General features: G+C 41.2%; 1 protein-coding gene across 3 annotated transcripts in view; it reads left to right on the top strand.

Moving 5' to 3' along the window:
- The window catches only part of KIAA1549 (KIAA1549 ortholog), a 233,722-nt gene that overhangs the window by 157,637 nt on the left and 54,668 nt on the right, over positions 1 to 21,417 (top strand). For all 3 annotated transcript variants that reach the window (XM_030544259.1, XM_030544254.1, XM_030544249.1), the window contains exons 9-10: positions 12,655 to 12,832; positions 17,608 to 17,792. In XM_030544259.1, coding sequence (XP_030400119.1) covers positions 12,655 to 12,832; positions 17,608 to 17,792 — 363 coding nt within the window. The remainder of the gene's footprint in view (positions 1 to 12,654; positions 12,833 to 17,607; positions 17,793 to 21,417) is intronic.

Here is a 21,417-nt window from a genome sequence, read left to right as displayed (position 1 = left end):
CATCTGCACTAAGGCATTGCAGCAGCACAGCTGCAGCAGCTGTATTGCAGACATGGCCCTAGTTACCAATAACTGTTCCTTTTTACTGCTTCATTGGTACAAAGTAGCTATCGAGCTTCCTTAACTGGGCAGCAGCTGAGGATTTCCCCAGGGGTGAGGAAGTACAATCTGCCACTGCACGCCACACCCTTTGCTTAGTTCCCTAAGGATACCAGCCTTTCATCACTCCTTTTTACCAGACTACACCATACCCCCCCAGCACAACACAGCGCTGCACCAAACCGCCATAGCTAACTGTGTTATGTGAGGGTACTTTGGTGAATGGGTATGTGGAGAATAGAAGGTTGAAGGGGGAAGAGTTCAGGTTGTGGTGTATGGTAGTTGTGATAATGCTGACACATGCCTGTAGGTGAAGGAGGAGAGGGTATATATTGCCAAGTGGCTTAACTTCTCATATCCTTGCTTTTGTGGGCTAGTGTCAGGTATGTAGCAACCCTGTCTTCTTCACAGGGAAGTTTTGTATACTTTATATATAATGCTTCCAACAGCCCTTTTGGCACATAAGTGACACCTGGGATCTGATACCTGTAGTCCCTTGTGTGTGTTGGCTGACAATTACCTGCTTGATCTCCTGGATCAAGTTATTAACTATCAGAAAGTGACTACACTGCCATAATTTTTCTTTTTTACACTCTGTTGTTCACAAGTACCCATTTAGAAGATACACAGGGAAGAATCCCACAAACACAACCCTTCGTGTGTCTTCACCCAAATTTGGATTTACAATCCTAGAGTGAGCATGGAGTTGTATAGTCTCTGCGCTATGTGGGAATTCTGGAGCACATACTTTTAGCCTGCGTGTAACTGAGTGTACACATGAACATAAACATTTCTCTCCCTACCTGCAGTATTTTTTCTTCTATAGGCAAAAGAGTATCTAGTGCAGTGCACTATTTAAATAATGTGACTTGTCATTTAAGCAGGACTTGTGGTGTTCCCTCCCCAGCCCTCAGAACCACGTATTAGACTGTGAAACTTTGCAGTGTTCCCACCAAAAATGATGAACTTCTTTTAAGTTGGGCTGCCCTTTGCAGATAGGTAGTTAATGTAGTAATAGGGTAACCTTGACTTTTGGGGGATCAGCAGCTGTTTTATTAAGGGAGTAACCATCTTTTCATAAGAATTGTTACTCTCTCAGTGTTCGGAACATAGAACTACTGCATATACTCCTTACCCTGCCTCTTGCAGCCACTCACTAACAGGCTCTCCTAGAGCGGCAGAGTTTTAGTGTGTATAGTGGTGCTATAGGTTTGGCCTGTAATTATTGAAGGTGAGGTAACAAAAATGTAAGTGTGAGCCCAGATTCCTGACCCCAGTAAAGCTACTCTGCACATTACATGAGGATTGTTTTGGTGTAAGGGACTCCAGGTGGTGCAGAGCTGGTCCTGTGCCATCATGCCCAGCCCTGACATAGTGTGACACATGCCTGAGACCAGGGTGGGTGGCTGGAGTGTTGTGGCATTCCAGTGGTCCATTGGCTGCACAATGGCCCCTGGGGGCCTGTTGCAAATTGTTATAATGTAGAATGTCACCTCTCCCACCTCAGGTGAGGATACGAGGCATAGCAATGAATTCTCAACCGCAATAAACCTTTTAATTTTGCAGCAGCAGGTTCTGCAGGTTTCCCTGGACGAGACTGTGAACTGCTTTGGAGAAGCATGTGTGTGCATGTGTATGTGTGCGTCCAGAGAGGATACCATGGCACAAATAACAAAATTTCCAACCTTTCTTTTACACCGTAGGATAGCAGCATGTGTTGCATAATGTCATGCATTGTTCTGATAGCTCTTTTATAATACCAACCCACAATGGAGTGAAATAAGGGCAAAGACTGCCAGTTGTACCAAACTGGGTGTCATTTTAGTCAGGAGAACATTTGTCCACTGGAGACTAAACTGAGACCACACATTCATTTCACCTGTGATAAGCCAGTTTAGAACTGAGTTTTCCTGAGGTGAAAGGCACTTTGCATTAAAACGCAGCACCACTGAGTGCTGTGGAAATGAAGAGCTTGTGCTGAAAATGAGACAATTGTTGATAAATGCTATCACAATAATTGTTTTCCTTTCCTATGCTGTGAAAGTAGAACTGGCACCATTGGGGGTGCATTTTTTCTTAATAAATATATTTATTGGAAAACATAACCGGGTAAAATCATTTATTTAAATCTAAACACTTTCGAACCTTTCATTAAAAAATGAAATTTGGACTGACAGTACCCAAATGCTCATCTTTTCTTTTCCCTTTCTCTCATCTGTATTGCTCATATGGTGGCACTCTCTGTTAGACAGACACTTAAAGCCATAGCTACACACACAGTTTACAGCCTTACAACGGCTCATTATACACAACCCAATCCCATCTATGTTTATATGCAAATGTTTCACAGAGAATTTCACTTTTTATAGCTTCTTCTTGCAAATGCAAGGCATGCTCTGTAGGTTATATTACATCATGCAGACTTAGAAACACTTGACATTTTTATGAGTAGTCTGTCTTGTCAGCTCTCATGAACTTTTATGAGGAATGAGGCTATTAAGTATTGTTTTAAAAAAAATCCCACCAGAAGCTCATATTAAAATAATACTTACTTTATTTTAGATTGAAATTATCTATGTTTCTTTTGAATGCTGTAGAGACCAAAAAGGTGAATCCTAGAAAAGAATGGCAATTAAGGTTATGGCACAAAGTGACAAAAGCAGTGAAGTTCTCAGTTAAAGGAAAACTACAGAAATTAAATAGCTCACATGGCTAATATTTAGTTATCTAAGCACTGTATGAGAAAATAATTATTATATAGCAACCTTAATATCAAAGGTAGGTTCCTTTTTTCACTGAGAGCAGTGCCTTCTTTTGTATGACCACTGTACCCTTCCCAAATTGACAGCACATAATCTGAGAGTAAAGATTGAGGTTATTTGGGATTTTTATTATTTTTAAATGGAAACTTTAAGAATTTCCACTGTCTGACCTTTTTGTTGGAATCATTTTGTTAACTTTTGCTACTCCAGCAGCTGCCCTAGCTGGTGAACCACCTATCAGTTTGCTGTCTGGGGGCATGTCTACACTTACTGAGGATTGAAGCTGCTGTGATTGATGCCCCAGGGGTCGATTTAGCCGGTCTAGTGAAGACCCGCAAAATCGACCGCAGATTGCTCTCCTGTCGACTCCGGTACTGCACCAGAATGAGAAGTGTAAGATAAGTCGACCAGAGAGCATCTCCCTTTGTCACAGCGCAGTGTAGACACCACAGTAAGTCGACCTAAGCTACCGTGACTCCATCTACATTATTCACGTAGCTGGAGTTGCATAATTTAGGTCGAATTACCCATGCAGTGTAGACAAGCCTGGTTTGATGAACCAGAGGTAGTTCACCAGACCTGTACTGGTAGCAGAGAGCCTGAGGGACCCATCCAGCACATGAGGGTTTTCCTGGCAGTAGTGTTTGGAGTGGATTTTGGAGTGGTGTTGGACAAACTTGTTCTGTTGCGGCAAACCAGATTTCCAGCTGGCAAAATAGAGGTGGTTTGCTGGCTGGGATAGCTGCTACAGGAACAGACCTTGTAGCTGGCTCCTCATACAGATTTATTTACTAGTCCTTCCCAACATGACACTTGCAGAATCAGAGCCTAAATGCCAAACTGGATGAATACTTGATATTAGTCACAAATACTGCAACATGGAGACTCAGCAAAATTACTTAAGGACACAGCTGCCATCATTTAAGCTGCACCAGTGTATTTCCTGGCTTTGCAGGTTTCTGCAACAACTTACTCAAACCTAAGGTAGACTTTGTGTGTGTTGCTCATTTAACGTATGCTTCATGCAGTAATGTCTGTAAGTAATCCAGATCCTGCACTTAATTGCATTGATGTTTAAATCCTATTTTTGATAAAGCAGAATCTTTTTGTTCTTTTTTCCTGTGGGATGTACATGTTTCAAAAAGAGACATAATCCCAAGGCCGCCCAGAGGGGGGGCCAGTGGGGCAGTTTGCCCCGGGCTCTGCAGGGGCCCCCAAGAGAACGGCTGAAGCTCCTGCCCCAGCCCAACCCGACCCCATGTCCGCCCCTCTCCCGGAGCCTCAGTGCATCCAAGGCTGTCCCTGAACAGCTGCAGCCTGACTCTGGTGGGGCCTGAGCTCCGCCCTGCTCAGAACCGCATGGTAAGGGGGCGGGGCTGCAAGCTCTGGGCTGAGTGGAGGAAGCTTGCAGCCCCGCACCCTTACCATGCGGCTCTGAGCCAGGTGAGGCTCAGGCCCCGCCGGAGCCACGCTGCACCTCTCTTCAGAGACAGCCCTGGTTGCGACGCGCTGAGGCTCTGGGTGAGGGGGGAGCCGGAGGTAAGAAGCTGGGGCTGGCGTTGCTAAGGGGCAGAGAGTCACAGGGACAGTCAGGGCACAGGAAGGGGGCAGGGAACTGGGGGGGGTTGGATTGTGGGCGTTCTGGGGGTTTGTCAGGACTCAGTGGGGGGTGGGTAGGGGTTGAGGTAATCGGGACAGGAAGGAGGGATGGGGTCCCGGGGTGGTGGTGGTGGTGTCTCTGGGGGATGGTGAGGGGACAAGGAGCAGGATGGGTCAGGGATTCTGAAGGATGGCAGTCAAGGAGCAGGAAGTGGGTGGAGATCAGATAGGGGGCAGGACCAGGCTGTTTGGGAGGCACAGCCTTCCCTCCCCTGAAGCTCATTCAGCAGTTTGAGGCTTGCAGAGGAGCCAAGCTGTTAGCTTTTCCATTAGGGCTACCATCCCTTTCACTTCTCAAATGCCAATTTATAGTCTATATTTAATTTCAGTGCCATAGGGAGATTCATGTCAGGGGAGGGTAGCTTCATTTAAAATTAGCCGCTGGGGAAGGGATCACATGAGAAGAGCAATATCCTTCCCAATCCTATGAAGGGAGACTCCCCCTCCCCTGCATTCTCTGAGGCTCCAGAGAGGTTAATTCAGTGGTTTTCAAACTTTCGTCCTGGTGACCCCTTTCACATAGCAAACTTCTGAGTGCGACCCTCCTGCCGTTAAATATATTAAAAAGTGTTTTCAATTTATAACACTATTATAAAGGCTGGAGGCAAAGCGGTGTTTGAGTTGGAGGCTGACAACTCGCGACCTCCAGTAATAACCTTGTGACCCCCTGTTGGGTCCTGACCTCCAGTTTGAGAACCCCTGGGTTTATTTAATTTTAGCACCCTGTGTCCATTCACATGCATGTACTATTTTGAACATTTCAGTTTTCGCAACATAGGCTCATCCCAGATTCTGGACCAAGCTCAAATGCTCAGTTCATGGAGTTTCTACATAGTCTATACTAAAGACAAACCCACAGTAACCATCTCCAGTTTGTGAAGGACCCCATGAAGCCAGTCTCTAGGAAACAGATAAATGCATGGAGGTTAAGTCCATTAATGGCTATTAGCCAGGATGGGTAAGGAATGGTGTCCGTAGCCTCTGTTTGTCAGAGAGTGAAGATGGATGGCAGGAGATCACTTGACCATTACCTGTTAGGTTCACTCCCTCTGGGGCACTTGGCATTGGCCTCTGTTGGTAGACAGGTTACTGGGCTGGATGGACCTTTGGTTTGACTCTGTATGGCTGTTCTTATGTTCTAACCTAAATGAACCCAAAGTTATGGAGACAGATATGAGTCAAGGAAGCCAGCAGAGTATCAGAAACCTGGAAAACTCTCCGACTGGATGGGCTCAGGCGTTTGGTCACAAGCTGAGGTGGTTCAAAAGTTTTAGATTTTTTTTAAGCAGAATTTTTTTCATTGTTTCTTTAAACAATCAAACACAGCAAGCAGCAAATATTTGGCCACACACTTCTGAAACCCCAAACCATATTCAGGTTTTGGCAGACTAATTTCAGCTTTTTAATTAAAAAGACCACAACATATTTTGAAGGAAAGCAGACATTGTCTGTGATTTTTTTCTGCTTTTTAAAAACCCCTAGTTTTCGAACTAAAAAAAGTTTTGATGGAAAATATTTGTCCAACCCTTTTAATGAGCTTTAGTGCCTTTTAGCTGATGCTGAGAACCAATGACACCTTGTAAAGAAGTTTTCTCAGAACTAGGTTTGTGCTGAGATGTGGAAGGTTTATTTTTCCCAGGGCCGCCCGTGAGGGGGAGCAAGTGGGGCAATTTACCCTGGGCCCCACAGGGGCCTCTATGAGAATATAGTATTGCAATTTTTTTTATGGAAGGGGCCCCTGAAATTGCTTTGCCCCAGGACCCCTGAATCCTCTGGGCAGCCCTGCGTAATCCTGCTGTTTACTAACAAATTGGCAACTGATTATAGATCTTTTGGCTTGCTGACACAGCGGAAATGCTTTCTGAGTTCCTCCACTACCTAGATTTTCCTACTGTAATTTATGTACTGGAATTGGTTACCAAGGCAACACTATTCACTGACCTATGGTACTCCTTTGGAAACATTTTTTTTACGTTAATTTTTACGGACACTGGAACACAGTTAAGCTTTTAGTCTGTTAAGGTTAAAGCACATGTCTAATATTAACCGAAAAGGTGTGATTTATGCCAGCAGAAACCGAGTGAATTGCACTGACGAGGTTTTTTTATTTTTATTTTTTATTTTAATGACTGAAATTCTTGCTTTTTTTTCATATGCTTCCTCTCCCTTCTCCACCCTCAAAGTATAGATATAAAATGCTGGCTCTTGCTTCTTAACACATGGAAGGCATCTCCATTTGTCTGGAAAACTGGATTTCTATGCATTTGTGCTGTCTTTAGGACCTTAAAGGACAGACCTTTACAAATTATAAAACAAAAATAATTTGAAAATGTACAGAAGACCTCACTGAGAAAATAATATGAGTGTCCTGCCATGGGTTGCAGCGAGCCCTGAGCTGCCTGCAGTAGACAACGCCTGCCTGCCCACCCCCAGCTGACCATGTCTGGACCTGGAGCTCACAGCCAGGGCAGCAGGCTGTCTTGTAAATCATTATATTAAAATTTGTAACATTATTTGCAAGCAACAGCTGGTGCATGGTGGAAATTTGTCCTGTGGGGGACTTCCCAGCTAAGGTGCCCCATGGCTCAGTGGGTGGGATCACCCCTGTCTGGGAGCAGGCATGGAGAGACATGTTCCCGATTGGGCAGCCACAGCAGGCCAGGCGGGAAGTGCAATCTCTGCTACAGGGCTCTTGTGCCCTCCACAGCAGTGACCCTCTCTGACCTAGACAGCATCCCAGTGTTGAGCCCCACTTGGGGCTCCTGCTTCCTACTGCACTGAGCTGGACTTGGAGGAACCCTCTCTGTCACAGCTGCACTCCCTCCAGAGTCACTGCAGCGCGGCGACCCAGAGGAGGATATAATGCTGACCCTGCAACTGTTTCGTGGGCCCAGCTCAGGCAAGGCTTAAAACAGGCAGAGTCACGAGTGGTCACAGTCCTGGCAAAAAAGAATTAAAAGTGGAGTTGGATCAGAAAGGGGTGCGCTTGAAGTGCTTCCTTACCAAGTGCATGTACGTTTATTTCAGCTGGAATTATTGAAGAGCCCCCTCCCCCCATACATGCTTTTTCCAGATTAATCCCCCCCCCAGTATTATATATCATGGGCAGTGGTATTGTATATTGTGTGGATGCAGCCCACATAACACATAGAGAACTGCATATGCGGCCCACAATGGTCAATAGGTTGAAAACCACTGAGTTATAGACTGCTCGTCAGCTGGCAGAAGGGCTGAGTGACAATGGGAGCGGTATATTTCTTATGGGTTTCTTTTTCCAAGCTTTTTACTGAAAAGAAATCTGTCTTGTTTGTGTGTTAGAGCGTGAAATCTAAAGCATATATTCATGAAAGTGATCATGAAATCACAGAGTTTGCAATTCTAAGGAAGGGTAGAAGGGATACAGCAAAATAGAGACAATGGATTTCAGGAAGGCGGATTTTGGTAAGCTCAGAAAGCTGATAGGTAAGGTCCCATGGGAATCAAGACTGAGGGGAAAAACAACTGAGGAGAGTTGGCAGTTTTTCAAAGGGACACTATTAAGGGCCCAAAAACAAGCTATTCCGATGGGTAGGAAAGATAGAAAATGTGGCAAAAGGTCACCTTGGCTTAACCACGAGATCTTGCATGACCTACAAAATAAAAAGGAGTCATATAAAAATGGAAACTACATCAGATTACAAAGGATGAATATAGGCAAACAACACAGGAATGCAGGGGCAAGATTAGAAAGGCAAAGGCACAAAATGAGCTCAAACTAGCTATGGGAATAAAGGGAAACAAGAAGACTTTTTATCAATACATTAGAAGCAAGAGGAAGACCAAGGACAGGGTAGGCCCACTGCTCAGTGAGGAGGGAGAAACAGTAACAGGAAACTTGGAAATGGCAGAGATGCTTAATGACTTCTTTGTTTCGGTCTTCACTGAGAAGTCTGAAGGAATGTCTAACAAAGTGAATGCTTATGGGAAGGGGGTAGGTTTAGAAGATAAAATAAAAAAAGAGCAAGTTAAAAATCACTTAGAAAAGTTAGATGCCTGCAAGTCACCAGGGCCTGATGAAATGCATCCTAGAATACTCAAGGAGTTAATAGAGAAGGTATCTGAGCCTCTAGCTATTATCTTTGGAAAGTCATGGGAGACGGGAGAGATTTCAGAAGACTGGAAAAGGGCAAATATAGTGCCCATCTATAAAAAGGGAAATAAAAACAACCCAGGAAACTACAGACCAGTTAGTTTAACTTCTGTGCCAGGGAAGATAATGGAGCAAGTAATTAAAGAAATCATCTGCAAACACTTGGAAGGTGGTAAGGTGATAGGGAATAGCCAGCATGGATTTGTAAAGAACAAATCGTGTCAAACCAATCTGATAGCTTTCTTTGATAGAATAACGAGCCTTGTGAATAAGGGAGAAGCGGTGGATGTGGTATACCTAGACTTTAGTAAGGCATTTGATACGGTCTCACACAATATCCTTATCGATAAACTAGGCAAATACAATTTAGATGGGGCTACTATAAGATGGGTGCATAACTGGCTGGATAACCGTACTCAGAGAGTAGTTATTAATGGCTCCCAATCCTGCTGGAAAGGTATAGCAAGTGGGGTTCCGCAGGGGTCTGTTTTGGGACCAGCTCTGTTCAATATCTTCATCAACGACTTAGATGTTGGCATAGAAAGTACGCTTATTAAGTTTGCAGACGATACCAAACTGGGAGGGATTGCAACTGCTTTGGAGTACAGGGTCAAAATTCAAAATGATCTGGACAAATTGGAGAAATGGTCTGAGGTAAACCGGATGAAGTTCAATAAAGACAAATGCAAAGTGCTCCACTTAGGAAGGAACAATCAGTTTCACACATGCAGAATGGGAAGAGACTGTCTAGGAAGGAGTATGGCAGAAAGAGATCTGGGGGTCATAGTGGACCACAAGCTAAATATGAGTCAACAGTGTGATACTGTTGCAAAAAAAGCAAACGTGATTCTGGGATGCATTAACAGGTGTATTGTAAACAAGACATGAGAAGTCATTCTTCCGCTTTACTCTGCGCTGGTTAGGTCTCAACTGGAATATTATGTCGAGTTCTGGGCACCGCATTTCAAGAAAGATGTGGAGAAATTGGAGAGGGAAAAGAGCAGCAAGAATGAGTAAGATCTTGAGAACATGACCTATGAAGGAAAGCTGAAAGAATTGGGTTTAATTAGTTTGGAAAAGAGAAGACTGAGGGGGGACATGATAGAAGTTTTCAGGTATCTAAAAGGGTGTCATCAGGAGGAGGGAGAAAACTTGTTCACCTTATCCTCTAATGATAGAACAAGAAGCAATGGGCTTAAACTGCAGCAAGGAAGATTTAGGTTGGACATTAGGAAAAAGTTCCTAACTGTCAGGGTAGTTAAACACTGGAATAAATTGCCTAGGGAGGTTGTGGAATCTCCATCTCTGGAGATATTTAAGAGTAGGTTAGATAAATGTCTATCAGGGATGGTCTAGACAGTATTTGGTCCTGCCATGAGGGCAGGGGACTGGACTCGATGACCTCTCCAGGTCCCTTCCAGTCCTAGAGTCTATGAATCTATGATACAATTGCATCAGAGCCCAGTAACACTGTTATGATAAAGTATCTCTCAATGATTTCATCATAAACTTGGTTATCTGAGATGGAATGTTACAGCTGATACAACTGGTATGAACTGGAATGTTGTACTGCATTCCTTAGTAACAATTTGAGTGTTGGAAACTGGAGAGAGGAGAGTAGTTGGCTTTGCTTTTGTAAGTCCTGATCCTGCAAACACTGATGCATGTTTTTAACTGTAAACGTGCGCAAATGGTTGGATGAATTTCTCATTAAAGGATAATTCTGTGAGAGAACAATACTAATGCCCTACTCTTATGATTCTTTCCATATCGCATAACTTTGGTTCAGCCTTCCATAGAATCATTCCCAGCATTTATTTCATCTACTTTTAAATTGAATGCACCATATAAATGGTTAATCTAAAGGTGGTTAAAATGTATTAGATTTAATTTTGCAAGAACAGACTATTGAGGTTCTCATCTGCAATTTAAATGTTCATTGATTAGAAGGTAACTACAGGGCTACCTCAGAGAACACATATTTTTGATTAATGGCATTAAAGCTGCACTGAAGGAATGGCGGCTTAATGTGTTGTGTAAATTCTTGGCTTCCTGTAGGAAGATTCGGTACTCTAGATGTGGACAAGCAAAATGATTTATTTGAAGCAAATAGATAGCCTGCCTATGCATATGGGTAACATCCACACAATTTGGGTCTAAATCAGGTAAATGAAGTCAAAAACAATAAAGTGAAGCCAAAATAGGTGCTTTGGGAAGGGCAAGTGAAATCAAACCATAAGTGAAATCAAAGCCACAGACCCTTAGAGTATTGCAAATTCCTGACATCACACTCCAACTGCGTTGTAAAATTTAGCTGGGAATTAACTTTTTTGTTTGGCACAAATCTGAGTCACTAGAAGTCATTCCTATTCCCATTCCCATGCCAAGAAATCTGTGTTATAGTGAGACCAAAGTTTGTACAAGCCAAGAACTTCAGATTTGTGCTTGAACTGTTGTGTTGTGCAAAGGATTAGTTCATCATAAATAATTGCCTCCTCAGTCACCAGGCAGTCATTTCTGTAGACTTCTCCCTTTCCTGCAGCACTTGAATGTTGACTTATGTCAGTGGTCCCCAACCTTTTTATGGCCAGTAGCACATTAATGTTTTCAGAAGAGTGTGGCGGGCACCAACAATTTTTCAAGGCTTAATTTGTATTTGCACATTAAATAATACAAAAAAAATCATATTTAATATTACATAATATATGAATCCATAAGATAAAAAGGGTAATTTTACATGTGAAAGGTATTAAATTATTCAGCAATTACTCTTTCACCTTACCATGTGAATTTGCTCTTCTTTATCTACCTGTAGGAAAATTAAGGAGCTTTTACAAAATAAATATCAAACAGTTTGTATCTTATTTTTAAAAAGTACAACATTGTTGAACTGCTTGTCCAAATATATTTATTATTCTTACTTTAACATAGAATGAAGCCTGCAGCCCCTTAGTTCTCTGTCCCCGGCAGGCGCGGGGCCGTGGTTTCTCTCCGGCTTAAGCTGTGGCCCCGCACCTGCCGGGGACCAAGAACACTGGCGCCTGCAGCCCTGGAGTTCTCTGTCCTTGGCAGGTGCGGGGGTGTGGCTTCTCTCCCCTGCTGGGCACTAGGTGGGCCCCGCGTCTGCCGGGGACAGAGAGCATTGGCTCCCACAGCCTGAAGCCCTGGAGAAGCCAGAGAAAAGCCGCAGTCCTGTGCCTGCCAGAGACAGAGAACACTGGTGCCTGCAGCCCCGGAGTTCTCTGTCCCCAGCAGGCATGGGGCCGCAGCTTCTCCCCTCTGCTGGGCACTAGGTGGGCACACATAAATGCCCAAGCAGGCACCCATGGGCACCGCATTGGGGACCACTGGCTTATGTAATTAGGGCACTGATTTAACATTGCATTGATGTAACCATCCACTGGAATACATGGAGTTTTCTCTTAATAATTAATTGTGATTATTATTCCATTATTTTAACTTCTAAGGTGATGTCTTGCATTGTACTTTGGGAGCAAATTATTATGGATTAATGATAAACACCTAACAATCAGTTTATGATGTCCATGCTTGTTCAGTATTAACTAGTGCTGCTAAAATCAGGGATATTTGCATCCTTAGAAATAGTGTAGAATTAGGTCTTATATTGTCTCTTTAGTACTCTCACAATCTTGGAGCTGTTTATACAACACTGTAATTTCCAGGTTTCACAGTGAGCATTTAGTGAGATACCATGTTTTCTGGTGTGCCTGGTCTTAATGGATAATAAATTTCACCTTAGTGTTTTCTCACCATGATCTAATCTGGGGCTTTTTGCTCTTGCGTCATCAGGGGTTAGTGACAGTGACAGTTCAAAGAGATGCACTGATTCTCTCTAGGTAAAGCTGTTCTCATTGCCTTTCTTTCCAAGAAGAAACCCTTAAGCATAGTAGTGTGCGAGGAAAGGGTTAAAAGATTAAATATGAGAGGACCTTGGAGGAAAAAATATTTTTATTTGACGTTTAAAACATTCCTGTATCTCTTCAGATTGTCAACATGTCACGGCTAGTGGGTGCTGATAACCCTGTAGAACTGATCTATTTTGTGGAGGATCAAACTGGAGAGAGGCTCAGCGCTCTAAAGTCTTCAGATCTGATTAACAGAGTTGACATCCAGAGAGCCGCCATCATTCTTGGATACCGCATTCAAGGCGCAGTTGCACAACGTAAGTCCCACCAACTCTGCATCACTGTACCACTGAAGAGAAAGGGGAAACATGACCCTAGTTATGGAAATCTGAGGACTTCTCCAAGCAAACTGTAATATGTATTATATCATCTCCGTAATGCCCTGTCTGTTACATAGAACTGTGGCATAGAACTGTCTGTGCGGTGCCTGCTCTGAAAGAATCGTCCGCCAGTCAGGAGTGGGACTTTAGAGACCCTTTGTGCTGCTCCAGCCCCTTTAAGCACCATGAAGGAGCTGGAGCAGGGGTGAGGATCTCACCAGTGAATTTGCAAACGAGTATATTTATGGGATGGAATATTCCATCTATGTGAAATATGCAAGCCTATGCAATTTAAACATTAGTCTTTTTACAAACTCCCCCCCAAGGAAAAAAAAAAAAGCAAGCCACTTCTTGTTTGTGAGTGAAAGATGCAGTTACTGTGGGAAGGGGTTGTTTGGATCATATCAGCTGGGAGGCATAACTTGTGGCTTCTTTTCCTTGATTGAATATCATAGATATCATTTTTATTTACTGATCTACTAGTGATATGTCTGCAGTTTGACCTTGTCATCACCTGTTAATAAGGTTTCATTAACTAGATATGCATGAGCATTTGTATAGGAGATCCCTAACACAACAACTCAATGAAAGTTGTGAGATGGGAAAGTGAAATGGAAAATATTTACAGCCAAATGAAGCTAAGGGGCCATACATAAGAATTACTCTAAACTGTACACCCTGGTAAGGGAAAGGCTTAAAATCTATAACATTTGTAATATACACAATATAATATCTCTGACTAGATTTAAATCCATGATTCTTTTTTTTTTTTTCAGTGTAGGCAACAAATAGAAACATAGGACACAGGACTGGAAGGGGTCTCCTGGATCATTCAGTCCAGTCACCACCTGTCTCAGGCAACCACGTCTCATAATCCAGTTCATAAATTTACCAAACTCCATTTAAAACTAGTTAGATTGTTTGTCCTCAATACTCCTATTAGGATGCAAGACTTTACTGTATATAGATGAGAAGTGAGTGACACAATAGCACAAAGTCTTTTTGCTTTGGTAGCAATATCTAGAATAGCCAGATATAATATAGCATGTGTCTGATCTACAAAGTCACTTGCAGAAAGATTTTATGGAAAAAAAATTGTGCCCAGTAAAGTAGTCATTATGAAAATATTAATGATTGGGTCACGTATGATTTAAAAATATTACTTACCCTAAACTACTAAACTAAAGAGTAACTCAGTTACGTTTTAAGCTTATGTTCTAGATTTATTAATGTAGTGTAATATTTGTTTGGGAAATATTCACGAAGTTGTAAGGATAAACCAGTACTGGGATGTTATTTAAGAACATAAGAATGGCCATATAGGGTCAAACCAAAGTTCCATCTAGCCCCATATCCTGTCTTTTGAAAGTGGCCAATGCCAGGAGCCCCAGAGGGAATGAATGAACAGAACAGGTTATCATCAAGTGATCCATCCCCTCTCGCCCATTCCCAGTTTCTGGCAAACAGAGGCTAGAGATACAATCCCTTTCCATCCTGGCTAATAGCCATTGATGGAACTATCCTCAATGAACTTACCTAGTTCTTTTTTTAATCCTTTTATAGTCTTGGCCTTCACAACATCCTCTGGCAAGAAATTCTACAGATTGACTGTGCGTTGTGTGAAAAAGTACTTCCTTTTATTTCTTTTCAACCTGCTGCCTATTCATTTCATTTGGTGACCTCTAGTTCTTGTGTTATGAGAAGGAGTAAATGTCACTTCCTTATTTACTTTCTCCACATCAATCATGATTTTATAGATCTCTATCATATCCCCACCTTAGTCGTCTCTTTAAAAGCTGAAAAGTCCCAGTCTAATTAATCTCTCCTCATATGGAAGCCGTTCCATACCCCTAATCATTTTGTTGCCCTTTTCTGAACCTTTTCCAATTCCAATATATCTTTTTTGAGATGGGGCAACCACATCTGCACACAGTATTCAAGATGTGGATGTACCATGGATTGATATAGAGGCAATATGATATTTTCTATCATATTATCTATCCCTTTCTTAATTATTCCCAACATTCTGTTCACTTTTTTGACTCCTGCTGTACATTTGAGTGGATGTTTTAAAAAAACTGTCCACAATGACTCCAAGATCTTTCTTGAGTGGTAACAGCTAATTTGGATCCCATCATTTTATATATATAGTTGGGATTATGTTTTCTAATGTGCATTACTTTGCATTTATCAACATTGTATTTCATCTGCCATTTTCTTGCCCAGTCAGCCAGTTTTATGAGATCCTTTTGTAGTTCTTCGCAGTCTGCTTGGGATTTAACTATCTTAAGTAGTTTTGTATCATCTGCAGATTTTGCCACCTCACTGTTTACCCCTTTTTCCAGATAATTTATGAATATGTTGAACAGGACTGGGCCCAGTACTGACCACTGACGGACTCCATTATTTACCCCTCCCCATTCTGAAAACTGACCATTCATTCCTACCCTTTGTTTCCTATCTTTTAACCAGTTACCGATCCATGAGAGGATCTTTCCTCTTATCCCATGACAGCTTACTATCCTTAAGAGCCTTTGGTGAGGGACCTTGTCAAAGGCTTTCTGAAAATCTAAGTACACTATATCCACTGGATCCCCCTTGTCCACATGCCTGTTGACCTCCTTGAAGAATTCTAGTAGATTGGCGAGCCATGATTTCCCTTTACAAAAAACATGTTGACTCTTCCCCAACAAATTGGTTCTTTACTGTAGTTGCAACCACTTTGTCCTATACCAAAGTCAGGTTTACCGGCCTGTAATTGCCAGGATCACCTCTGGAGCCCTTTTTAAAAATTGGTGTCGCATTAGCTATCATCCAGTCTTTTGGTACAGAAGCTGATTTAAATGATAGGTTACAAACTACAGTTAGTAGTTCTGCAATTTCACATTTGAGTTCCTTCAGAACTCTTGGGTGAATATCATCAGGTCCTGGTGACTTATTACTTTTTAGTTTATCAGTTTGTTCCAAAACTTCCTCTAATGACACCTCAACAGTTCCTCAGATTTGTCACCTAAAAAGAATGGCTCAGGTTTGGGAATCTACCTCACATCCTCAGCCTTGAAAACAGATGCAAAGAATTAATTTAGCTTCTCCGCAATGGCCGTATCATCCTTGAGTGCTCCTTTAGCATCTCAGACAACCACTGGCCCCACTGGTTGTTTAGCAGGCTTCCTGGTTCTGATGTACTTAAAAACAAATTTTGCTATTACTTTTTGAATCTTTGGCTAGCTGTTCTTCAAATTCTTTTTTGGGCTTCTATGCTCCTTACTGTTTTCCTCACTAGCATTTAACTTCCACTTTTTAAAGAATGCCTTTTTGTCTCTCACCCCTTCTTTTATTTTGTTTTTTAGCCATGGGGGCATTTTTTTGATTCTCTTATTATGTTGTTTTTTAATTTGAGGTATACATTTAAACTGAGCCTCTATTATGGTGTCTTTAAAAAGTTTCTATGCAGCTTGCAGGGATTTCACTTTTGACGCTGTACCTTTTCCTTTCTGTTTCACTAACTTCCTCATTTTTGTGTAGTCTCCCTTCCTGAAGTTAAATGTGATGGTATTGGGCTGCTGTGGTGTTTTCCCACCACAGGAAAAATGCTAATGGCTGTACAAGCTCAACTATGTTTTTGAGTTTGTTCTCATTTATTTTATCGTTTAAATGAAATTTCAGTTGCAACGAATTAATTAAAAACAATTTGAAGATCAAAAATCACAAATAAAAAGCGTATATGTTATTTTTATGCATTTATCTCTCCTGTTGTCAAAAGCCCACAGAAACCAAAGGAAAACTTAATATATTGATAGAAACAGTCAAACTGACTATACTGCTAGTGATATCAGATGTGGAAAGTAAACATCAGGGAATACTTGTGATAATTATTTTCCTCTAATCTTTTGCAGTTGTACCAACTGGAGTTGTTACTTGTAAGAATAATACACAAAAATAAATTCACACAGAAATAATACTTTTAGTTTGAAGAGTCCCTTTAAAATTTACAATTCTGACTGAAAACGTTTTACCTGCTATTGTTTCAAGTAGCATCTACAATTATGTAGATGAAATTGACTAGAATTATTTTTCTCTATTTCCAGTTTGTTTACTTTGTGCATAGTCAGTTTCCTTGTATCCCCTTGTATAATTAGTTTCCTCTTTTGTTAGTAGGGACTTGCAAATAATAACTGGAAAGAAAAACATTTAGTAAATAAATTGGGAAAATGTGATTGCAGAACTCAAGGGTAGGTGTAATACTGTACATGAAAATACTGTTTAGCCTGGTTTTTGTAGGTGACTGGATTTCAAATTGACTGTGTTCCTTTTACAAAATCATGGTACAGGCAAGAATGCTAAAAGTTCTCCCACACTGTTCCATGTCAACTCAATTTATGGCTCCTCCTGAACAGAGAGGACTAATCATGTCAAAGGGTGTGATGGAAACCCATTTTCACTTGCAACTTAAGCACAGGTCTCCAGAATTGAAAGTAGACTTTAAGACAATTGATCATTTGCTCTACACTCATGTTTCCTGGACAAGATGTACATTAAGTAATAAATTTATCACCTTGCCTATACTGCACAGTCAGTTTCCTATAAATGTAGTTCTTTACTAACAATGATGAGAGTGTAGAAATGAATATCCCCTGAAGTGTCAACAAATTAAAAAAATATATAACTGTATAAAATTCATGTCTCCCCCCTACCTCCTTCTAACTCTGCAGCTGTGGATAAAGTGAAAGAGTCATCATCTGAGTCTCAGAATAACAATCTGTGGATTATTGTTGGTGTGGCAGTCCCAGTGGCTGTGGTGCTGCTTATCATTATTATTTTATACTGGAAGCTCTGCCGAACAGACAAGTTGGAGTTTCAGCCAGACACCATGAGCAATATTCAGCAGCGACAGAAGGTAAAAGGAAATTGGAAGATGTGTTGGGAATAGTTAAGATAACCTGAGCACTTGTGAATGCAACAGTCTAGGAAATATATGGTGTCGTTAGATGGGAAGGTGAGATGTACCAGGGCAGAGGCTTCCTGCAATCTGGAAAAAAAGGTGGAATTGCTATGAATCACACAATAATATAAATCCAAAAAACTCAGTGGTTCCCATTGATTTTCCTTTGCATGTTGTATTATCTAATGCTGTGTCACACCCCTAGGGGAAACCTTTGGGGAAACCTAGATGACAAGGTTGACAGAAACTTGCTTGCACCATTTAATCCATCTTCTTACCTCTGTTCCTTGTGAGAAAGATGCTGTATTATTCCTTCTAGATGCAAGAAATTCTCTAACTTTGTCTGGACCATCTCTGTGTCTTATGAATGCCTCATAAGCCAAATTGTTCCATTGCCAAATTGTCCCATTAATTCCTCGAAGTCCAGACTTATCTTAAGGGCCCCTTCGACATAGGCTATTACAAATGTATTAACTGTTTTGCAAGTATATTGCAAAAAGCAGGTATTTTGTCCTCTTAACTTTCTAACTTTACAAGTAATTTAGCTTCCCTGAATGGCAGCTAAAACCTCTTATCCCTCCCACCAATCATGTACAATTTGTCTTATCACAAATAACATAGTATATGCATATAATGAAATCTTATAACCTGGGCTGTGTAATGGGTCTGTTTTCGTTGCTGTGCAGTTCTGTATGGCTTTGTGTGTGTATGTATACAGAGATATATGTGTGTGCCCTACTGAGTAGAATATATCAGACTTTAGTCATATCAGTTCTCTGTGCCTGCAGAGCTGCTGCTTTAACTTCCTAGATAGAGAATCTTTGTTTTTTGGAGCTGATATATTGAGCTCACTCAATATTGATGCAAGGATGCCTTTGGTTAAAGCTCTGTCTACATTGCAACCAGGGGTTTAATGTGTAGCTTTTGTAGATATACCTGTACTATCTTTAATCTAGCTAGTTAACTAAAAATAACAGTGATGCCTGGTGGCATAATCTTTAGTGCAGGTTATATAATCCCACCTGGTCCTGCTGGTACATACATGCATTGGTAGGCATGATGAAGCCTGGGCAGCAGTGTCCTCATAGCTATTTTTAGTGAACTGCCTAGATTAAAGATGGCATGGGTGCATCTACATGTTCTGAAGATTACACTCCTACTTGCATTGTAGATGTAGCCTGAGTATTCAGCCATAAATTTTTATGTGGTATGTGCAGCGTTTCCTTCCACGAATTCATGTGGGGCAAGGCATTGTCTGGCCTTGCTGTGTTTCCCAGAAGTGGAGAAAGGTTTGGAAATGTAATAAAACAAACAAAGAAAAGAATCCCCCCTTCCCCCCTCAAACCAACCTCTCTGCTTTGACTCAGTACTGATTCACAGAGAAGCGTGCTGCCTGGTGAATCACAAACCTTGCTTTCCCCAGAAACCCAAAGTGGTTTTTGGAGTTCTTTCACCCAAGCAAACCATATGTCTACCCTAGTCCTGCACTGGGATCTGCTGGAGCAAAACCTTCCATCTGTGTGCTGCCCCTGCAAGTGAGCAGGTCTCAGCATGGGCTCTGGGGTCCCTGCTTACTAGGTCCTGATGCGGGCCTGGGGCTTTAAGCTTGTGAGATTGAACAAGATCAGAACTTCCAGTATTATAGCTAAAGTCATGGAGGGGCAGGCCATGGATGATGAGGAATTTGATAGTATATTTTTTATGCTAAACTGCCTAAAAGTGTATTTTCATAAAAGACACACTAGTACAAAGTCAAAACTAGTATGGCATCCTCTTTTTTCTTTGTACTTACTGAACAAAAGTGAGAAGGACAGGGCAGTGTCTGAAGTACTTGTTAGTAGCTAAACTCTTGCTTTCTCTTGCCATGGACATTTAGTACATTATTAATACAGTTATGTTCAGCGTACTGTCACCTCATGTTCAGTCAAACAGTTTCCTCTGTAAAAGTTGTCCTTGAACATAGTTACTTAAAGAAGGGAAAGGTGAGAGAAGTAGAAAGTGGCTGCACTTCTAAAGGAACAAGAACAGATCAATAGCAGCTCTCACCTATCTTACCATTGTAGATTCAGGTGCAGAATCAAGGACAACAAGAAGTGAAACCTTACGTGAACTTTCATTTACCCAGGCTGTGGTAGTAATTAATTCAGAGTTTGATTGGAATAATACTTAATCCCGAATAAGAGTTGAAAATTAATTTGGGATTTGGCATGTAATGAAGGGTAATACTTTGATAGGGTTGGGTTTGGGTTGTTTTTTTTTTGTTTGGAGAAAGTGTTTAAAAATAAACGTAACAGTGATAAATAGTATTATTATTTATTTGTTAAGAACTGATAACATGCAAAGGTCTGTGCTATATAATAAACAAAGGAAGACACATTTCCTTCCTCAAGAGAATTAAAATTGAAGTAGGTAGGCAATGATAAGCTAAGAAGGCACTTGAGAGACTTAAAGGATGGTTGCTAATTTAGGGTTAAATTAACCCCAATTTTGTTGTCTTTGTGCAAGTCATCTCTGCAGTGAGGTGACTTTCACCACTAACATATATGAAAAGTGCTTAACAGCTCATAATTTTTTCCTGAAATTTCAGAGAAAGATGGTGACTGATTACATGAAATCTTGCAATATAATATATTACAATAGCTTCAACATTTTTTATTTATTTGCAATGAAATGACAACATTCATTTCATCAAAGTGTCTAATAAATCTGTGTCGCAACAGGGGAATCTATAACCTCAATGTACTCTTGTATCCTCCAAATCCTCAATTTTCTATTGTCTCACACAGAGATAAGAGAAGCAGTCTCTTTGACCCACAGACCAGAATCAGCTTAAGCAGTATCTACTTTGTTTTGGAAATATCTGGACTCTATACTCAGTTTGTCCTTGCCTTTGCTGTTTCCATTGTACTTTCCATTTTAATCACTAGAGAGCCAAAAATCTTGAATTTTTTGTTCAAATCTTGCTCCAGGTATCTAGAGAGCCTGCAACATTACTTTTTTAGGGAAGTATCTGTAAGCACAACAGTATCATAGAAATGGAAAAGGACCTGTAAGGTCACCTAGTCCAACCCTCAGGTGCCAGTGGAAAATTATCCCTGTAATACATTTTCTAATGCTTTGCTGAGCCTATGAACAATGTTGCAAGTGATCAGTCTTTAACTACTTACAGAATTCATTCCCAGAAGAGCTTCTCAGTAGCAATTTGCTCCTTTTCCCCTAGTGCTGAGCTATGGATAAAGGAAATGATCCTACCCCTTTGCTGATAGTGAATCTTCTTTGGGTTTTTCTTGGTATTATGTCACAAGATAGTTGTAGCAAGTTAGTATAGGGAATTCCCCAGTCTATTGTTCAGCAAAAACACAGTATTTATTACTACAAAATTGTGGAAAGTTTACTGAGCACTAAAGGGTGCTGAACAGCCAAATCAGCACTCAAACAATGACACCACTTTGCTCGGGCCCTGCTCTTTAAATTTTATATATGTATACAGTCAGTTTTATTGCATTAAATAAAAAGAAGAAATACAAATGGAGTGAAATAATGTAACAAAGGGCTTGGGTCTGAAAATCATCCAAACTTC

Source organism: Gopherus evgoodei, chromosome 1, assembly GCF_007399415.2.
Source record: "Gopherus evgoodei ecotype Sinaloan lineage chromosome 1, rGopEvg1_v1.p, whole genome shotgun sequence".
In the NCBI taxonomy this organism is placed as follows: Eukaryota; Metazoa; Chordata; order Testudines; family Testudinidae; genus Gopherus; species Gopherus evgoodei.
Note: the sequence above shows the minus strand (reverse complement) of the source record. Positions and strands in the feature narration are given on the sequence as shown.